The sequence below is a fragment of the Hippichthys cyanospilos genome, chromosome 19 (genome assembly GCF_059441005.1).
Source record: "Hippichthys cyanospilos isolate Australia breed blue-spotted pipefish chromosome 19, RoL_Hcya_1.0, whole genome shotgun sequence".
NCBI lineage: Eukaryota > Metazoa > Chordata > Actinopteri > Syngnathiformes > Syngnathidae > Hippichthys > Hippichthys cyanospilos.
In genome coordinates, this window is record NC_142387.1 from 11,502,068 (window position 1) to 11,524,319 (window position 22,252).

At 36.7% G+C, this 22,252-nt stretch overlaps 1 protein-coding gene across 1 annotated transcript in view; it reads left to right on the top strand.

The window, feature by feature from the left end:
- The first annotated feature begins 723 nt into the window (after window positions 1-723).
- vstm2a (V-set and transmembrane domain containing 2A) overlaps window positions 724-22,252 on the top strand; it is a 48,104-nt gene continuing 26,575 nt past the window's right edge. Inside the window, exons 1-2 of the mRNA XM_088402322.1 lie at window positions 724-1,261; window positions 1,876-2,042. Of these exons, the coding sequence (XP_088258448.1) occupies window positions 1,183-1,261; window positions 1,876-2,042 (246 nt within the window). The 5' untranslated portion in view covers window positions 724-1,182. The remainder of the gene's footprint in view (window positions 1,262-1,875; window positions 2,043-22,252) is intronic.

Sequence of the window (22,252 nt, forward strand, 5' to 3'; positions counted from 1 at the left end):
GTAGTGTTGATGCAGTATTCTAACAACCCCACTGTGTCTGTGATTTTGAAGTCTTATTTCTAAATGTGCAGGTACGTTCAACTTGTTTCAAGGGCGTGTTTGTTCTGCAAGCAGACAGTTTGAAAAAAAAAAGATATAATTCAAAACAAACATTTTAAAATCTCCCATGCTGCATAACGATTTGATGTTCCTACCTGTCTCACCAACACTAGTCCGGTGCAGCCTATACATGACAAAAATATTCAAAATAACTGAATAGTTTTTGTTTTGTTGTTGTTTTTTCGTGGTTTGGGGCGCTTCCCAAAAGAACCCCATGAATATTCTTTTAAAGAAGAAAAAAAAAACATCTACCAGCATTCTGCTTCATCTTCCTCGTCAGTGTTGCTAATAAAAGGGAAAAGGTGATTTCTCCAGATGGTTGCACCCAGATTGTACTCTGAATACATTTCCACAAATCCAAGGAGTGGCACAATGTGTGCATAATGCAAAAGGACTGCATGTTCTCAGTCTGCCCATGAGACTAATAATATTCCAGCGGGATCCTTTCTATACTAATGACTTATGACTTGCTGCACTTGCCCTGCCTGTGCAGCCCCCACTTTCAACCCCCCCACACCTTCCTATTTTATGCTTCGGGACCGACTTTCCAGGAGCTCAATTACACTGCAAGCTAGGCCACGCCCACGTTCCATTAAATACACCGGAATTTAAACGTATACTATTTGGTCGCGGAATAGTGACTCGTCCATATTTCTCGGAAAAAAAAAAATATTCTAGCTTGTGGCACTTTGCATAAATCCGACAGGATAGGAGATGTTTAAATGAATAGCCGGAGGATAGAGCGCTGAAAAGAAAAGGGGAAAAAAAAGTGAAGTGCGAATGCCACACAGTGATTCACCAGCAGACTGACTGACGTCTCTCCGGTGTTGCACAGCAAGTCCCGCAGCTCGCTGCTTATTTTGCACACTCCAGTCGAGCCGAGCCAGTCGACAGTCGCCGCAGCAACAGACACACGGAGAGAGAGAGAGAAAAAAAAAGAAGTTGACGCTAGTTTGCGGCATGTTCAACCTGCGGCAGCCTCCGTTTCCAAACAGCGACCCAGCAAGTGTTTGATTATTTTTGCTGGCTCCGTTTTGCTTTTTTTTTTTGTTTTCATGTAAAGAAACCTCGCAGCAGTTTGCAATGATGTGGACCTCTCACGATACCGCTGGATTTATTTTCTTGGCTGGCTTTTGCGTGCATTTTGGATTCTCCTTTGAAGGTAAGAATGCGTGAGAAACTATTATAAAAAAAAAAAGTGCGCGGTTTGTTTGTTTTTGAAAGATGATCGGGAGCGGTCAAAATTACGATTGAGACAGGATTTAAAAAAAAAAAAAAAACGTCCCAGACAGTGCGATCACGATGAAACGCTGAAAAAAAAAAGCAACTGGTGACTGCTTGTTATGTTTTTAGCGCATCGACTTAATAAAAAAAAAAAAATTGTCTGGCTTTCTAAACCCTCACGCACAAACGCAAAATGTCTCGCTTCGCGGAAAACTGCTAAATGTCACTGTCCCTGGTCCTGAAATCCAAATGTCCTTCATTTTTATTACATTCCACTTCTTTATGGCCATTTGAATTAAACACAGGCAGCTTTTGACGCTTGCAGCATATTATTTATTTATTGTTGAAATTTCCGCCCCCCCCCCCAAAGTCATTTGCCCTCTGCGCAATACTTGTAATGAATATATTCAACAATGTGTGTGTTGCAAAAATCGTCTTTATTCCCACAATGCTTTCTCTCATTCCCCTGCATTTCCTTATTCCTTTACTCATTATCTCCACCCCCCCCCCCCACACACACACACACATTTATCTCCCTTCCATCTTCCGCAGGTCGCTTCACTGATCTCCCCTCCAACATGACAGTTAAAGAGGGACAAAACATAGAGATGGCGTGCGCCTTCCAAAGCGGAACCACGTCAGTTTATTTGGAGATCCAGTGGTGGTTCGTCAAAGCGCCGGAACCGACCGAGGCCGCGGAGGTTGTGGATACTGAAGAGGTAAAAAAAAAAAGGGGGGGGGGGGTCGGTGGGGGGGTGTTTTGAGGGATGTGTTGCTCGTGTTAAAATGTGACCTTCAGGTGACGATATTGTGGTCAGAAAGTTTGTATGCAACACATTCAAAGCCAGCCCAGGAAAAAGGATTTTTGACGTCTATAGACGTCAATGGCAATCAATGAGTGGCCCAAAAATAAAAAGAAATTGCTCGTTTTTGATATTTCCCCAAAATTAGAGCTGGAGCTTTTTTCAGGGCCGATACCGATTATCGTTAGTCAAAGGGTCGATAACCGATATTTACAGCTGATATTAATCTCAAGGAATCAACTGTCAATACAGAAAAAATCTATTGTGGCTTACGCACACACACACAACACACACACACACACACTTTTCTCTCACCGTTTGTGATGAAATATTTTTTTTCCATGAAGATGCGGGCGATGACATCACAAATTAGCAGCTAGCTGGGTGTTAGCCTGGATGCAGCCCCATTGTTTACTCGCGTAAGTTAGCATAGAAGGCTAGCTGGGATTCAAAACAAGACAAACAAACTTTATTCATATAGCACATTTAATACACAACCAATCAGATGCCGCTACAGCTCCTCTACATACGAATGGGTTACGGGGCATCTGCTCGTTAACTGTTTTTTTTCGTAAGCTGTTAGTCATAAAAATCGGTCGTAAAAAAAGATATCGGAAAAAAAAAAAGGGGTTTTGTGAATCGAGAGCTGCATTTCCTGTTTAACTAAAATGGAGAGGATTGACAGGAAGCGTTTTCTCCCGTGTACTGCACTGTATTTCATAGCAGTTCTAGCCCAGTTACATGCCTCCTCTCGTTACCTGTCAAGTTAATGATCTGTTTTTGTGAACTGATCTCTACTATGATCACAAAAGAGGACACTTTAAGTTGAATATTTTTCTGTGGATAAATATTTATACTTGTGTCTTTCTAAAAACAGGTTTGATACTTTATGTTGATTATTTTTATGGACACATTTTTTATTAATAATTAGGTTAATGATTTGTTTATGTGAATCTTATTTTTTTTTTTTTTTTTAGAACAGGTCTGGCTCTTTACTGATTATTTTTTTGTAGAAAAGTATTTGTTAATAATAAGCTATTTCTTTTTGACAACAAATTTCCTCTATGATCCAAAAGAGGACACTTTATGATGATTATTTTTTTGTGGACTAACACAAATAAAGTTTGAAGGGTTCTAAAGTTTAGCAAATCAAACACTGATGGCATGTTTTACGTCTTTTTATGTTTTTTTTTCACCCAAAATGCTTTGCACTGATTAAGGGGTTACTTGGCTGAAAACATATTTCACAGGGGGTCATCATTGGAAAATATTTGAGAACCGCTGCAATACACTATCAGCGGGGTAAAACGCACTAGGCAAACGGTTTGTTTACCAGAAAATGTGCCAAATCCTTCATAGGTGGCGAAGTGTCTGCACGTCCTCACTTGTGGACACTAGGACTTAGTTGTGTAGCTCCAACAATCGAGCCCAAAAACGAACATCCACTGCACCGCTGTCTCAAAACGACCCCGACGTCTTCCGTTTGCCGCATCGAACACACGCGGCAACATCCATATTGCGTGGCAGGTAGCCGTATGTGTCAAGACTGACAAAAGGTTGCCGTATTGTTGTGACAAACATCAAGCGGGGCTCTTTCAAGCCGTGATATAGTGTGTCTGCGTGTGTTTGGGAAATCCGCGAGGCTTTAATTATTGTTCTATTGTTGCACAGCTCTCATTGGCCGGGCTTTGATGTGGATTTGATCCCACATGACTCTTGGGTGTTAGGCTTAAGAGGCCCACTGATGCAGACATTACACTGTAACCCAGCGTTTATGACTTGCAAGGCTGCTTTTTTTTTTTTTTGCAGTCGGGAAAGGGAGAGGGCGGAATTTATAGAAAGTATGACAGCACTAGTTGATGTGTTTTTCAGCAAACTGGCAGCAATTAGTGCAAAATGTTGGCTGATAGCCCGGCGTGTGGGTTGCTGCATTTACATTCAACATCCAAGGACATACTGTACATATTGTGAGAGAGTCAAGAAATATTGCTGAAAATTTGCTGTGGAGTTATTTTATTGCACAAACAGCGTTAGAGATATTGCCTTAATATTCCTGGGCACATATACAACAAAGTGCTGAAATTTGGGGAGCATATTCTTGCTAGAGCTACAAATCTATGGTTGAATAATAAAGTAAATATTTTTGGATTGGCAAGTGTGTTTGAAAATGTTTAAAAATATGTTTGAGTGTCCCCGCAAATACTAAATTGAGCATTTTTCTCATAATGCTACAGTGTATGATTGTCAATGCTTTGTGGCATTATGCGAAGAAATTTTATGTGTTTTGCATTTAGCCTACAAGTACATTCAGATATATTTGCAAGGACATTCAAATGTATTTGTAAATATGTTCAAACATATTTGTTAATCAAATGCTGAGAATATAGCATTTTGTTCATAATGCTACAGGATATGGTTGTTAAAACTGTGGCATTATGGACATATGCTATGTTATTAGCATTTAGCCTACAAACTTGCTTATGAGCTTGAAAATACTTAATAATACCTAATATATTTAATGCTACGGAGTACTCTCATTAACATCCTGTGGCATTATGCAAACAAATGCTATGGTTTTAGCATTTAGCCTACAAAATATTTAGATGTATTTCCAAATAACTCAAACATGTAAATCAGTTCAAACATACTTGTAAATCACACGCTCAGAATACAGCATTTTATTCATAATGCGACAGGATATGGTTGCTAAAACTCTCTGGCATTATGGAAACATGCTAGCAATGTTTTTAGCGTTTAACCAACAATTACATTCAGTACATTCGAAACAAAATTGTATATAAGCTCAAACATACTTGGAAACTAAATGCGAAAAAGTTAGCCTTTTTCTTAATGCTACGAAGTATCCTCATCATCAGCCCATAGTATTACGCAAACAAATGCTATGTCTTTAGCATTTAGCCTGCAAGTACATTCAAACGTATTCGTAAATATGTTCAAACATACTTGTAAATTAAATGCTAAAAACGCAGCATTTTATTCTAAACAAATATAGTTGTTCACAACCTGCGACATTATGGAAACTTGCTATGTTTTTAGCATTTGGCCTACAAGTACATTCAGACGCATTTAGAAGTATTTTCAGTACGTTCGAACAACCTTGTAAATAAGCTTAAACACACTTGTAAACCAAATGCTAAAAATGTTGCTTTATTTTTTTTTAATGCTAAAAAGTATGCTCATCACTACCCCATGGCATTATGGGAAAAAACTTTATGTTTTTAGCATTTAGCCTAGAAATACTTTCAGACGTATTTGCAAGTACGTTTCAATATATTGGTACATTTGAACATACTTGTAAATATGTTTGAAAATATTTGTAATATAAATGCAAAAATATAGCATTTTTTTCATAATGCTATGTGGTACCCCATGACGTTTTCGGAACAAAATGCTACGTTTTTAGCATTTAGCCTAGAAATACATTCAGTCATATTTGCAAGTACGTTTCAAGATATTGGTACATTTGAACATACTTGTAAATATGCTTGAAAATATTTGTAATATGCAAAAATATAGCATTTTTTCATAATGCTATGTCGTCAAAATGCTAATTTTTTAGCATTTAGCCTAGAGCAAAGTTCAGATGTATTTGCGTGAACGTTCATAAATAATTGCAAAAACATACTTGTAAACTAAATGCTATAAAACAGCTTTTTTTAACTATAATATTATGAGTTATGGTCATCAATACGCTGTTGCATTATGGGAACAAAATACTTTGTTTTGAGCGTATATTTTAAATGACACATGACTTCAACGTGGCCAATCTGCGGCGGTGTCCTGTCACAGTGCATTTGAAACATGTCCGGCCACTGGCATGCTGTCTTGCAATATTTTTGTACAAATATGCAAATTTTTCGGCACGCTTTTCAAGTGCCCCCAAAATACAGCTTTGTTACGTAATGACTGCTGCGACACGGCAGCCTGCCAGTAACGTGATCAAGGCAGGATGGATCCATGCCCCGATGGTGTTTAGGATTATTGTTATTATTAATATCCATAATGGTAAATAATAATTAACATGAATTGCCCTTAAACGTGCAGCCGGGCTTGATCCGTAGTCTGTAATCTCTTTTTTTTTATTGTTTGTATTTAGAGAGCAGCAACACTAGTTTATGGTTTCCTAAAATTTTCCAGTATGGGTGTCCAATCACTGGTTTGCGGCCCAGTACTGGTCCAGACATTTGATGGGAGGGCCACGCAGATTTTTATTTTATTTTTTTTTGAAGCAGAGAATATGCATCACCACCAGAATCCACCCTTATTTTTTGCATAGGCAATTTAGGTTTCTCTGGGGTTAATTAAATATCTACAAAAACACGTAGATTTTTTTTTTTTTTTTTTTTGCTTTGGTTCCTTTTTTTAGTTTGCTTCTTTTGTTACAAAAATAAACAAGGAAAAATACCAAGAAAATTTGCAAGGTCAACCAGTAATAAATAAAAATCCATGTTTATTGCATTATTTTGTTTATTAAATAAAATTGCCATTTTTTTTACTTTCAAGTAGGGAAAATTGGAAGAAAATGAGTGGCTTAAATCTTCAATAAAAAAAGAAAAAACATGTTCATGACTGAATAAATACACAATTATTTCAAATAGAGCTGCAATGATTAATTGTGATTATTTGTGCTCAGCGATTAATCGTTTTAATCCGTTTTAACTCTCTAGATATTCTAGTTCTGAATCCAACCAGTAATTATGCTTTTTGTAGTCCTTTGTGAAGGCAAAATTATCAACACGTTGAGTCAAAATAAAATTCGCGTTTACCATTTTTTGTCTGTCTTTAGGGACCAACCTAGCAACTGAATCTGCGAATTCATTTTAAAATAATGTTTTTGACTAGACATCCGACATACGCGCAGTCGCAGTCCTATCGTATAGCAACGTATGATTTGTGTACAATTATAATGCCAAACAGTCATTTGATGCATAATACCTAACGTGACTTTTACAAAGTGATGACCAACGTTCACCGTGAAAGGTTACACGCCGAAGCACCCCCATAATATAATACCACAAAGTCATGTATAATTCAGTAAACGTCACAATGCCGGTGATAGCGTTACCGCATTAGATATGCAACCTTTATTCATTAAACATAAAGTACAACGTCGCCTAGAGCTATGATATAAATTGTAAATACATTCCAAATGCAAATGTTCTTGCCATGAAGTATTTTTTTTTTTATATATATACGGAAAGTCACGGTATGGAGTCAAATATTCTTTCCAAAACAGACTTCTCACTTGGCAGTGGCCTTATTTCTGTCAGTTAACTCAACCTTATCCAATGTACAGTATATGGGCCTGCGTGGGGCCGATAACACATCAGAAGAGCGGTTTCTAACCTAGGGGCTATGGCAAAGAAGGGGCAGCTGATAAATTTTTTTTTTTTTTTAATCCCAGAAAAATCCTCGCTAAATATGAACAAATTGTCCTCGGTTGTACACAGGCTTACTTCTGGGAACCGTGACTCATGAATTTGATCCCTGCCCAGAAACAAAGAGTTTTGACTCAGTATGTATGGATATGGATGTTCTCAAAGTGTTATGCAAACATCAAAAAGGCGAAGAGAAAAAAAAAGGAAGAGGAAAAGGGAAGACTTGAACGACAAATAAAACAAATTGGACCTTCATTATTTAGGATAGGGAGGATGCGGCTCTTATTCGAAGCGCGGCTAAATCAACGTTTTCTATATGCCCTTTTTTCCCCCTACACAAAATGACATGTTTATTGATAGAAAGGCAGAAGGGATATTACCCATTAAAAAACAAAACACGGCACAACACACCTCTCCTGCTGCCTAGATTAAAATGTCTCTACAAAGCCACTGCTTAATGGAGGATGCATATGAGTATACCCTTGATGATAGTAAAGTGCATGGATGAGGCACGTCAGGAGTCATTTTATTTCAATCAATATAAACATCGCCATGAAGGTACAGAGTCAATTTATTCAGTCAGCTCTCTAGCTGCTATATATATACATATATATATATATATATATATATATATATATATATATATATACATGTATACATATATATTAGAGTTGCACGATTACGACCAAAACAATAATAACCTCGATTATTTTTGTTAATATTGAAGTAAAGATTATTCATCGTGTTTGGTCAAGCATGTCGATTTATTGACAAGCAGTATAGGAATAAGGGTTCAAGGCTTGAGACTTACAAATAATAATAATAATAAACTCCAAAAAATCAAGTAAATAGTAATCAATGGCAAAAAACGCGGCACACTGGGCAACACAGCTAACTTACAGTATTTTCCGTACTATAAGGCGCGCCTAAAAGCCTGAATTTTTTTGAAAAGCTGATGGCGCGCCTTATAATCAGGTGTGCCTTATATATGGATCAATATTGAGATTGGGATTCGTAGATGGGGAACAAATTGATAAAGTAAGCGTTACCTGTTTCTTTTGTGTGTTTACAGTTGAACAAGGTCAGTCATTATGTCGGTCGAGTTATTATGCTATTGAGAGTTTAGAGTTATTATTTGAGTTATTATTGTTATTACTTTGAGTATTACTATATTGCGATAATTATTATTTAATATTATTTAATAATAATAATTGTATAATCAGGTGCATCTTATATATGGAAAAAGTTTTAAAATATGTCACTAATTGAGGGTGCGCCTTATAATCTGGTGCGCCTTATAGTGCGGAAAATACGGTACTTAAAAAAAATGAAGCCTGCTTAGAACCAAGCACATTGTTTACTTTTAAGAAAATTTTAATCAGTTAGCAGTCAAAGTGTCATTTTTGGTCATTTCTAACTGATTTTTCAAAATGGGTCTCAATTTACTGCTCGCACTATAAATATTAGAAATCGGGTGACAATGGTAAACAATATACTCGTAGGGTAAGAAAATAATAAGCTTTTCTCATGCAAACGTGTGAAACGTTGCCCCCTAGAGGTAGTACATGATTTGACTTGTAATCAAAAACAGTGCTCGACTTTTTAAATGTTAATATCGCCATGGATCCGCTTAATTAATCATGGCAGCCAAAATCGTGCTCGCGAATAAAACTCGATTACAAACTATTCATCACAAACGTTCATATAAGATCTTATCCATTTTATACATATATGTATTGTATATGTGTAATACTATAAAAAAAATAAAAAAAAAACTGTAGATAAGAGGCACTGGACAATGAACCGCAGGGCTCAACTCATGAGAAAAAAAATTGCGATTATTATCCAAAAAATAAAAACCTGTAAATTATAGAACGTCTAACTGCGAGTAAATGAGAAAACAAGCGAGATAAAATTGAAACAAACGTGCACGTTTGTGAGATTTTAATACAAATTCCTTCTGCATTTAATACCTGCAAGACCGCCCAAAGTGCAGCTGGATTGCACTGACGTGGGCGCCGTTAAACCACATTTCCATTTTAGTGTTTAAAGAAGAAAATAGGAGAGAGGACATAACGCAAGACGGCCCCGCGGCTAAATACGGGATAAGCCGGGTCCCGCGGTTAAAATACCCACGTACTATAATTGCCCGAAAAGATTCTCCCTAATCATAGCCGGTCGTATATTTTTGCAAGTTAACCAAACGAGAGGTGTAAAAACAAGGGATAATTGAATCCCTGAAATGGCGTCCTCCTTTCGGACCTTTGCGTCAATCGAGGCTGTTCTCGCGCTTTAACCGACAAAACGCCACCCGGAGTCGCGATGTACAATGCATCATTCCGCTAACTACCGCCATCAGCCCGCTAGCCCGCACAGGTCGGTAATGATCGTAATGCTTTCCTGATGGTTTGCTCTCTGCAGGATGCTGCTCGTCTTTTGTTGGACACACACGCTCACACTTAGATTGACAGGTGCTTCCTGTTCTCGTTTCTCCGTTGGCCCGCTTCAAGCTCAGCGTCGGTCATCGGTCACAGAGGCTTTTTTTTCCGTTTACGGTCAACGGCAGCTGCTTTTTAGTGGAGTAGTATTCCTCCTTTCATTTTCAGTTTTTTAGTAATAATAATAAGTTCTAATAGGGGTGGTGAAGTTTTAACCGTGGGAAACAGAAAATCTAATTGGATGATGTCCACCAAAACAGCTGCCGACTGCTCACTTAAGTCCAATGTTTTAGGGAAATATAAAAAATACAATTTACAGAATGTATTTTTTTTTAATATTGCAACTTGATATGTAAACAGGTCATTACAACGGAGATCTGATACAAAACACCAAAAATCGTACAGTGGACCCCCGGGTTACAGCGTCCCTGCCTTATGTTTTTTATTCACATTACAAAGTGGAATACTAAGTTTTTTCGTCAATTTGATACAGGTCTGCTATTAGCTGATATGCTAAAGACTTGATCTCGTGTCAGTGCTTACAATATCGTAGTTGTTGTGCATTTTGGTGCGTATTTCCAACTTTAATTGTTTAGCCAAGATTGCTAGTGATGTTAAAGGGACAAGTAAGAAGATGATTCATATGGAAACAATGCTGGAGATCTTCATCTCTACAAAGAGGTCTAGGCTAGGCTAGGCTAGGTTTCTCTTGCTAGGCTATATGGCCGTAACTAGCTCAAGTCACGTCACTCCCAATATCAATAAAATGTCATTTTTCCTTTATATATTTTTTTTATTTATGATGATGTTTAATTATGTACACGTATATTATATATAAGTAGCACTTACTATACTATTTTACTATTACTTATCATTTTTAATATGTATATAAAATGTTGATGTTTTTACCTGATGTTTTTACGCATTAACTAATATATTAAATTTTATGGGTTACAGTTTAGTCTAAATATATATATGTATATGAATATGTATATATATGTATATGTATATGTATATATGTGTGTGTGTGATTAAATTCTGCTCTAAACTGTGTTTTTTAAAATTTCCATATCTGATCACATGAAGTGATTGGTTCTGAAAACGAAATCAGATTTAATGCACTTTAGATGCCTCGCTTCCTTCCTTCGCTTGATTTCCTCCGTCTATCAAATAATATATATATATTTTTTTATTTTTGCCGAGCAGTTGCGGCGCTGATTTTCTTTCTTGAGCGTGATTGGCCACTCGCCCGAAACACAACGTGTGACAGTTTGACCCAGTGGGATCAAAGCTCTATTAGCGGCATCATGTCACATCAAGAGCCTGTTACCAAGCATCATTTTTTGATGAGCTCTGAGTGAAAATGGGCGGGGACGACATCGCTTGGACACTTTTGGCACGGAATTAATCACAATTGGAATAATTAGAATGATTTCCATCCGTTGCCAAGAATGTACACGTTATCACATTTTTTTGTGTCTCGATCTTATTCCGTCTTCTGATTTGACAGCAAATTTGGGGATTAAAAAAAAAAAAACATTCTTGTCTGAGCAGCAACTGCTTGACCCATGTTGATTGCTTTTATCTGCATCTGGACAAATAAGATGGTGGAGTGAAGAGATGAGCAGATGGAAAAAAAAAAAACATATGGGAGGTGTGACGCAATAAGGGTCCTTGAAGCCTCTAGGGAAATATGTGCAAGATTCATACATGCGTGCAAATAATTCTCATTTACTTTCCCATGTGAATCAAATCAGGCCTTTTTATTGGTCGGACAATGGCATGAACCCGCTTAAGGCTTGAAGCTGTCTTGATTCATTCCAGCAAGCTGCCACCGCTTCTTGTCCGTGATTTGATAACATTGGGGACAAAACTATTTCCTTACCCAAAGCGTTTTGCTATGTTTGAGACTCCTAATATTAAAAAGATCGGTGATGATGTCATAGGAGGAGCAGAATTTAGACCAAGGAGTAGTCATGACACGGAAATTGAAAAAAAGTTGAACGTTTTTATACACAAAAATGTTACGTAAAAACAAGGAGCAGCGGAAATTAGATCTAATAAAACTAGACTCTGAAATGAGGCTCAAAAAAAAAAAACTCGAACACCTTTCTGGGAAATGAAACTAGCCTTTGAAACTATACTTGTAAACCTGACTCAGAAAAAAACTCAAAACTCAGAAACTATTCTTAAAAATGGTTTAGAAAACCACTCAGAAAACTCGATTTGAAGACTGACTTGTTAAACTAGGTTTAGAAACTAGACTCAGAAACTAGACTTGGAAACGTGACCTGGAAATTGAATTGTATTCAAACACGACCTGGAAATGACTCAGAAACTAGACTTTGAAACTAGACCTGGAAAACAAGCCTCAGAAACTAGACTTGTAAACCACACTTGCGAATTAGACTTGCCAACTACACCAGGAAACGTGGCTTTGAAACTATGCTTGGAGAACAAGATTACGAAACTAGACTTGTAAACTAAACTTGGAATTTAGACTCAAAACCTGACAGAAAACGGAAATTTACAACAACATTGCCACACTGTAACAAGCTTTGTATAATGGTAGTAGGAAACTAGATTTGGATACTTGAGTTTGAAGCCATGACTCCGAAACTAAAATGCTACAGTAAAATTAGACTTGGAAACTAGACTTTGGAAACCAAGTTGGAAAAAAGGTTTGGAAAACTAGACTCAGAATCTGGACTCAAACTACTCTTTACAACTCAGAAATTAGGTTTGGAAACCAGACTTGAAAACTTGACTCAGAAACTAGATTTTGACACAAGACTTGGAAAAACTAGCCAGAAACTAGGCTCGGATAATCGACTCAGAAACTTGACTCGGACATTCGTTTTTAAAGCCAGACTTGGAGAACCAGTCGAAAACTAGACTCGGCAGTCTGCACTGGAAATAAACTAGACAATTTAAAACTTGATGTTATGTGTTGAAGAGATCAATCCTATGCGACAATGAAGAAACCTAAAGGAGCAGCAATAAATATCGGATCTCATACGGGTAACTAATATACAAAATTAATAAAGATAAAATATGTACATGACTCACCATGCGTTTTTTTTTTTTTTGCTAGTTCAAGCCAGTTCTTGTTCCCTATTCCCTAACTGTACTTTAATTAATCCTTGTTTGACTGAATAAATGAGATGACATAAAGAGCATTGTTTCCCCTACTTAATAATCACAAAGTGTACTGCGTATATATATATTTTTTTATTGTAAAACTCACTCTAGAGACACTTTTGTCATTAGTCTCACAGTTGCTTGTTTGTGACAATGCGGTTTGTCTGAAGGTTACGCTCGGCATTCTTCACGACACGCTAAGTTCCTCGGAGTGCTCTACGAGCCCTTCAATTGTTTTATGGATGAATTCTTCTTATTGTTGTATCACAATGAATGTAAGTAGCCGTAAAGATTGGAAATAAGCAGTGAAAAATAACCTGACTACGGTCGTTTTCGTTGGTATTAACTTTGAAAAAATGCGGATAAACTGCGTTCGTAGAAAAACTAATGCGCTTGCATATATATATGTTGACAAACGGCACCTAGTACCCCATGTGTGCGTACTACAAATTGAACGCTGATTCACAAGGAAAAAAAAAAAGGAGCCGGCGGAAAATTCTGCCAAGCGGGGTGCCGATATGAAGCATGTACCAAGTGATGATGTTTGACCTCGCATACCGCAGCTCGGTTGTCTTAATAAAAAACTTGTCGGCTCTTGCTTTGACATGGAGCGATGATGAAAAAGATGGGGAACATACTCTGCTTTTCCGAATATCGACACTGAGCCAACACTAATAAATGTGTATATATATATATAGAGATATATATATATATATATATAGAGAGAGAGAGAGAGAGAGAGAGAGAGACCTTTAGCCAACACTAATATATATATATATAGTAATAAATAGTATAGTAAATGCTACGTATATATAATATACATGTATACAATCAGAAAACATCATAAATAAAAAATATAGAAAAGATTTATTTACCTTTGAGTGGCACTTGTTATGCCCATTTTCCCTAGTAAGGTTAGCCAAGGCTAGGCTAGCTTTGTATTTTTTGATTATGTCCAGCTCTGTTTCCATATAAATTATCGTCTTACTTGTCTCTTCAACATCACTAGAAATCTTAGGACCCATGGCTAATCCTTTCAAGTTTGAATTAAGCGATAAAATGCACTATAAATATGGTTTTGTAACCACCCGCGATGGAACAAAGCTTTACCGTTCCGCCATTTTGAAACGAGTGAGACCGACCAGCACCTCCGTCACGTGACGGCAACAGAAAATAAGTGCATTTATCTAAAAACACCTGCAGATGGAGACAAAACATCACAAATACAGCCAACCCCCTAGGGTCATGACAGTTGTTTTTTGTTGCAAATACCGTGACGAGGGTACAAAAAAACTCAGTATTCCACGTCGTAACATAAAATAAACGTAACACAGGGACGCTGTAACCAGGGGATCCACTGTATAAAGATTTTGGAATGATGAAAATCCAATGTATTACGCGTGAGTTCGAACAGGACAAAAAAAAACAAGCTAGTGGAATAAAAATAATAAACAAATGTATAATCATAGTGTTCCTTTTAACCGTATAACGGCGTGCACAGAACATACCACATCATAACCAATCAGTGCTGAAGCTATCTCTCACATCACGTGAACGTTTCTTTTTTCCAAAGGATACAAATCCTAATACCCTTATTTCTAATTGCCTCGGGAATGAGCCTTTTTTTTTCTTTGTTTGTTTTTGCAAAGTCATTCTGTATTGAAAGTTCCTTACAAAAAAAAACGTCTCCAACGGAATGGCTCATAGCTTGTCATAATAACCCATGAGATGGCGTGCAGTTCTCCATAATTAATTATACTGTATCTAATCCTCCCCCAGTTGATGGCATCAAAATGAATAAAACAAATTAGTCATGAGAGGATGCATCAACTTTGGATTTGCGGGCTTCATTTTGTTGCGCCGAATGATAAATGTCACACGCAGATTCATTTTACAGGGTAATGGAGCAGAAGGAATACTGCAAATATTTGGCACAAATGCTGTGGGTGTCGTGTATGGAGTCCGCAAGAATGACTGACAAAGGAGACGGACTAAAAACGGATTTTTGTTAAGTTAGCCTGCTTGCGTTATAAGGCACTTAGTATAGAAGCTACAGTAGTGGCTTGGGTTGATTTATGCTAATTTTGATACATGGGGTAAAGTAATTTTGTACCATTGATTACTTTTCAGATCACCTGTACCGTATTTTCCACATTATAAAGCGCAATGAATGACCTAGTTCAAAAATGTTTTCATGTATAGGGTACACCGCATTGTAAGGCGCATAGAATAGAAGCTACTGTAGTGGCTTGGGTTGATTTATGCTATTTTTGATACAAGGAGCAAAGTAATTTTGTGCCGTTGATTAATTTTCAGATCACCTGTATTGTACTTTCCACATTTTAAAGCGCAACTTCAATGAATTACCTATAATTAAAAAATGTTTTCATATCTGGGGTGCACTGCATTATAAGGCACTTAGTATAGAAGCTAAAGTAGTTGCTGGGGTTGCTTCATACTAGTTTTTGATACAAGAAGAAAAAGAAGATCACCTCTACCGTATTTTCCGAATCATAAGGCGCACCTTCAATTAATCACGTATTTTAAAATGTTTTCATATATAGGGTGCACCGCATTATTAAGCACATAGAATAGAAGCTACAGTAGTGAAGAATAGAAGCTACAGTAGTGGCTGGGGTTGCTTTGTTTTTTTTTTTTCTTGTTTTTTTTAAGAGTCCAGGCATTCAATCCCAGATATTTAACTCAATCAATGCCAGGGACGTATTTTCACGTTGTTCCCCCCCGGCGTCGAATGATTTAAACTACTGACTAATCAATTATTAACTCAATCGCTGATTCTATTCTGTGTACGATATAGTGAAAAACATCATCAAAACTGTCATTTTTGACGTTTTTAGCCGTCAGTGGTAGTCAGTGAATGAAAATGAAATATCAAATTTCTTTTTCTCCACTGCAGCTCTGGTTTTGGTAAATTTATTAAGCAGGAAGATGAATAATATAATACAAACCCTACATTTGAAAAGATCTCTCTGTATTTTCACTTGGTCAACGAAGCACAAGATTACGTGTCAAAATGAACAAATGCAGACAGGAAGTCTTTTTTTTTCTTCTTTTTTACCTTTTTTTTTTGCTTCCTCTGAGGATAAAATGAGCCGGAGCACATTAAAGAGTGCGATTAGATAAAAGTGCCGTCAGCGCGACGACGTCTTGGATTTCAACGGCAAAAGACGGAAAGGGCGAGGGAGGAATTAGCAAGAGTATTAAAAAAAACAAAAAAAACAGGCGCAAAGCCTCCCAGATGACTTCCTGTGATGTCACCGCCATCGTTATGTGCCCAAAGGGGTCAAATTTCAAATGATTTCCCATTCACAACAATCAATTACAGTCAAACAAAATTTCGTTCCCTGTAATTGTGATGCACAAACGTGCGCGCGCGCGTGGAGGGAGACACACAAAAAAATAGGACCCCACTCGGCCTCCTACATCCAGGGATAATGGAGCTGTCACAGTGTTTTGACTCTGGGTATTGATTCCGCCGTTAATTGCTTTTGGGCCCGCCGGCTGGATCGCAGTCCAAGGATATTAAACGGAATGTTTTGTCGCACCGGAGCGGTCATAACCGTGATCGTACACCGATATGGACACGCGTGTCGCCCGTCATCGTTAGATCAATCGGGCCCGCCTCCGAACATCGCGTTGGCTTTGTTCGATGGGAGAAACCCACGAGTCTTTTTAAAGTCAAAATTTTCCACTCAAAGTGATGCGAAGAGATAAAACGTTACAATTTTTGTACATTTTTGGACGATAAGCAGCGACTTTTTTCTCATGCTTTGAACCCTGTGGCTTACAGTATCTACATTTTTTTTTTCCTAGTTACTAGTTTTTATCTACAATTTTTAACGCCATAGCTCCGGAACACCTGTTTGGAGAAAAACGTAGAACAAATGTTTCTAACGTAATATTCAAATTTAGTCTGTATTTTACACGTTAAAACAATGAATTATTTAGAAAATAGCATGAAATATTCGCTGATACGGTATGTTTTAGTTTACAAAAATGTATTCCCATTTTGTATGAAAAATCGTAGAACTAGAACTAGAACTTTTATTCTATATTATTACGCTTTAAAACAGTGAATTTTGTAGAAAATAGCGTGAAATATTTGCTGGTATGCTATGTTTTATTATTATTATTTATTATTTTCTTAAGATAGATTCCAATTTTATATTGCAAAATCGTATGACAAACTTTCCCAGCGCAAAACTTGCTTTTATTCTGTATTTTACTCTTGAAAACAGTGAATTCCTTCGAAAATAGCGTGAAAAATTAGCTGGTTTGTTATGTATTAGGGCCTCAAGATGAATTCCATTTTGTATAACAAAATCGCTTACCAAACATTCCCAGCGTAATATTCAGTTTTAGTCTGTATTTCACATGTTAAAACAATGAATTTCATAGAAAATGTGTGAAAAATTTGCCGGTACGGAGTGTTTTAGTGTTTGGATTCCCATTTTATATAAGAAAAATTGTACAGCAAACTTTCCCAACATAACATTCAGCTTTCATTTTTATTTCACAGTGAGTTTCATAGAAAATACCATGAAAAATTCGCCTTTTTTGTGTCTTATAATCCAATGTGGTTCATTGCCTGAGAAATATAGTATTTTTGATACATCACATTTTCCATTCCTTTAAGAAAAGATTTACCCGTTCCGATCTATCATTTTTCTTGGCATTTCATGCAATTAATGGGAATTGTCTATTGTCATTTCTAGTTCGTGATTGTAAAACTGTGAGTACCGATACATTGAAATAAAGCCGGGTAACAGCCAGATACCCATATCAGATCCATAAAATACTCAAAAATATGTACCAGCCCTTCAAACGACTATCAAATGAGACTCTCCACTAGTTAACACAACAAGGCACGTTACTGTTATGTTGGTGCTACATTCTAACAATCCAAGCGTGTGCATGTTATGTTAGAAAATAACAAATTAATCGAATGAATTTGAACTCATTCTACGACAGATGTTTGACGTCTATGCTAGTGATTTATTATTTCTTTATTTCTAATAGAAATAAATATGAATGTCTTATGCAGTTTCATTTTTTTTAAGATGCTGCTCCTTTATTTTACCTGCCCCGGGGGTTGTCTTGAACATCCTTGCATAATAGATTACAGTAAGATGACTGCAGCCCTGTGTGGCGCTTTGAAAAGCCTCTCTTGAAATTTACATCACCTCCAACATCAGCAGGCCTGGGATTCAACTAGTTTACGCTATATTATTCATGTGGAAATTAACTCATGCTGATAATGCTCATGTTTTGTGACTCATGAGGATATGCGTGCGAGAGAATAGTAATAACGTGAAGGAGGAAATAGCCTGCTTAAATTTGCAGGTTTACCGTCACATGCGTTTGTACAGCCGCATGCTAGAAATGACAAATTAAAAGAAGAGAAAATTCGCTTAGTTTCGTCAGATTTGAAGGAAAAAGACATGTTGGTCCAGGGGAGTTGCTAGACGTTTTTCTGCGTCGTGAAATAAAATAATGAAATGCATTTAATGGTTATTGACAGTTATTGATTTTATTTAGTGCTTGAAAATATACAGAAATTACAGATATTAAAGTGTATATAGTTAATGTATATAATATGCAGCTCTTTGTTTTAAATTACCATCTTTTTTAGGGGAAAATATTGTGTATTAAAAAAAACAGTGGTATCGACGCTTAGTATCGGCGACTACTCAAAAGAACTCGAGGAAAAGTGACATGGATTTCATGATTTTTTTTGTCAAGGAAATAGCTATATTTGCAATACAAGGGAAAATTTTGCGTATCAAAACTACTTAGTATGGATAATTGGTGACTACTCAAGAGTTAACTACTTGATATCGGAAATTTTTTTCGATAATTGGTGACTACTCAAGAGGTAACGACTTAACATCCCTAATTTTTTATGCCACTAACAAAACCAGTTACCAAATAAAACAATTTTTTTTGCATTTTCTACAGCTTCAAATTTCATGCAGGGATGTGATGGAATTTGCGAAAACGCGATTAATCGATACAAACTAAATAATCGACAGACTAATCGATCCAAACTAAATAATCGACAGATTAATCGATTAATAAAGTAATTGTTAGTTGCGGCTCTTTTTTTGGTTTGTTTTTTTTTTTTCCCAGGTGAAGCTTCAAACATATGTATAGCTTTTCAGCAATTGCACTGCATTTTTCACAATTTCATATGATCTTCAAATGTCCCCTTTTTGTCCTTATTAGACATTCCAAATGCACAGAGTTAAGTAGTCGGGTAGCCAGCGGCTGGAATTGGAATTTTACAATGTCTCCCATTTCAATCAGTATTCTTCTGTGAATGCTTCTGTGTGTCTCACCTCATTTCCCGCTTTGCCGTTTCACCTTTGCGTCTCGCTGCAAATGGATTAACCGATCGTGACAAAAAAGTTAGCGTCCCAAATCTATTAGCGTTTTTCATCCGTTCAGCGAATTTTCATGCTTAATTATCATAACCTTTCCCTCGCTCGTCGCTATCCGTCTTGGATATTGCCTTTTGTTTTTCGCTTTTGTGCAACATACCCTCCTGAGAGCCAGCCTATTCGTTTATGTCCACCTTTGTGTCCAATTTGTCTCACAAAAGCGAATTTCCCTCCCACCCCAACATGTGAGATATCATCGGAAAGGCTGGGATGTCCTCTATAGAGCACACTGGGACTTATGAGGGAACCGCCATTGATTTAAAAGATATAGACCAAAAACTAATGTCCACAACAGTGGACACAAATGAATACGTTGGATCTCAGGTGGATATTATGAATGCTATGTGACTTTCATTTATAGGTTAGTGGGAGCAGATGTCCAGATAAATCTGGACATTTCCACACTTGGACACATAAAAAATAAAATACAAGCCGACTGAGAATTGAAAAACACCTGGGAGTGTAATATCTCGATCCGCGCCACTTTAGCGAAGACGGGATTCCTTCACTTGGGTCATATTCTGCCCACTTCATCCTGTTAAATTTCCACTCATGGCTGTCCTTTGACTGGACCCCATTTGAGACGCTGCTCAAGGGACTGCTGCTCTGTGTCATTTGTCAATTATTATCTTATCGGCTGAAAACTCAACGGGAACATTTACTGTCGTGACCTTAGCCTGAGAAGACTCAATCAAAACTATGATGTCACTCAAGATTTTAGATGGTTTTTGCAGGTATATGCGTTTTGTTTTTTTTCCCGTAGTTTTTCATAACCCTTGCCTACAATTGCGTCCATTTTTTGGACAAATTCTTGAAAATTGCACTTGTAGGATTTTAACCAAGGGTTGTCACTTTCCTGGTAGTGTGATAACTAAGTGGTTGTGACATTTCAAACTTTGACACGATGCCACCATCTGGGTGAAATTTCAGCTCCCTATTGTCTTGTTTCAATGTAAAATGCCTTTGATGTAAAGATTAAAAAATTGGCCAAAACAGCACGTGCTGTTTTTCAGTTTTTTTTCAGTTTGAGCTGAAAAGAGGAATTATTTTCAATAAGTTGATTCATGTTACAATGAGTGTGCTCTTAATTTGAAAAGAAAACTGTGGAGTTCCTGTCACGGCATTAAACTTTAAACTAAAGGCCTGCAAGGTTTTGCAAAGTAGACACTAAAATGTAAAATTGCACTAGGTTGGTTCATATTTCAGTCAATTTGCTCTTAATTTAAAAAGAAAACTGTAGAGTTCTTGTCATGGCATTAATCTTGAAACCAAAAGCTTACAAAATTATACAAATTAGACACAAAAACATAAATTGCAATAAGTTGATATTTATTCCAAGCAATTTGCTCTTAATTTGAAAAGAAAACTCCAGTTTCTCTCACGGTATTAAACTCACAACTAAAAGTATCCAAGATTTTGAACATTAGACACTTAAACGTTGTAATTTTGTAATAAGTTGATTCATGTTTCAATCAATTTGCTTTTAATTTGAAAAGGAAACGTCCTGTTCCTTTCTTTTAAAAAGCATCAAATTAAATTTGCTTTTGCCTGCAGAAACCTTCTTCAAATCTCACATTACTGCGACTCATCCACGAGCTCCTTCAGTTTCCCCACTCTCAAAATCTGAAGTAAGATTAATATTGCAAGTGATAGCTTCCGCTGACTGAATAATTTGCGCTGGCTGCCAGCTTTAAATGATGAGCTACAATGACTTCCTTTAAAAAAAAAAACACTGGAGATCCCATTAATACCCCTCTTATCTCTTCTCGTCTCCTTCAAACTCGGACATATTTACCGATGTTCTAGCCTTGCCTGCCACAGACATAAATAGTCAGCAGCTGTATTGGCTTTTGGCTTGTGCAATAATAAAGCTGCCAGCAGAAGTGCCTTGTAAAACAAAAAATACAAGAAAAGAGAGGAGCTGTATTTTTAAAGTAAGATGTGGATTGGTTCAAGTACAGTTTGGGAAAAAAATCGCTGGATGAATTGTGACAAAATGTCCATTGTGCGTCTTCATCGCATATTGGGGACGCTTTATGGAGTGACCATCTCGGCGCATCTGTGTGCAAATTTTAGTTAGCAAGCAGCTAATGACCCAATGAAGCAAAGGTCAAACAAACTGGAAATCTTAGTCTGATTTAGTTAATGGAAATAAAGATAACTTATTGGCGACTAATAATTCTGCATAAAGTGGCAATCTACACATATAGAAGATCCCACGGCCAGAAAAACGAGTTGTGAATCAATTAAAAGTGCAAAATTCGATGATAATGATTCGATGATAACTTTACTTACTTGTTATGCAAGTTCAATTAGGAACTTCCTGTCTTCCAAAACGAAACATCAAAGGATGAAATGACAAGAACAGTAGATCTATATGAGTCATCACAAAGTTAATTCATTCACTGCCAGCCCACCTAAAACATTTGACGTCGTTTTCCGTCAATGGTAGTGAATGAGTTACATTGTAAACATTTTAGAAACGTTTCATGACTATATTCAGCATTAAAATGAACAAATATATATATATAACACTATATATATATATATATATATATATATATATATATATATATATATATATATATATATATATATTAGTGTTATTGTCATTGTATTAGTGTAGTCAATCTCTCTCTCTCTCTCTCTCTCTCTCTCTATATATATATATATATATATATATATAT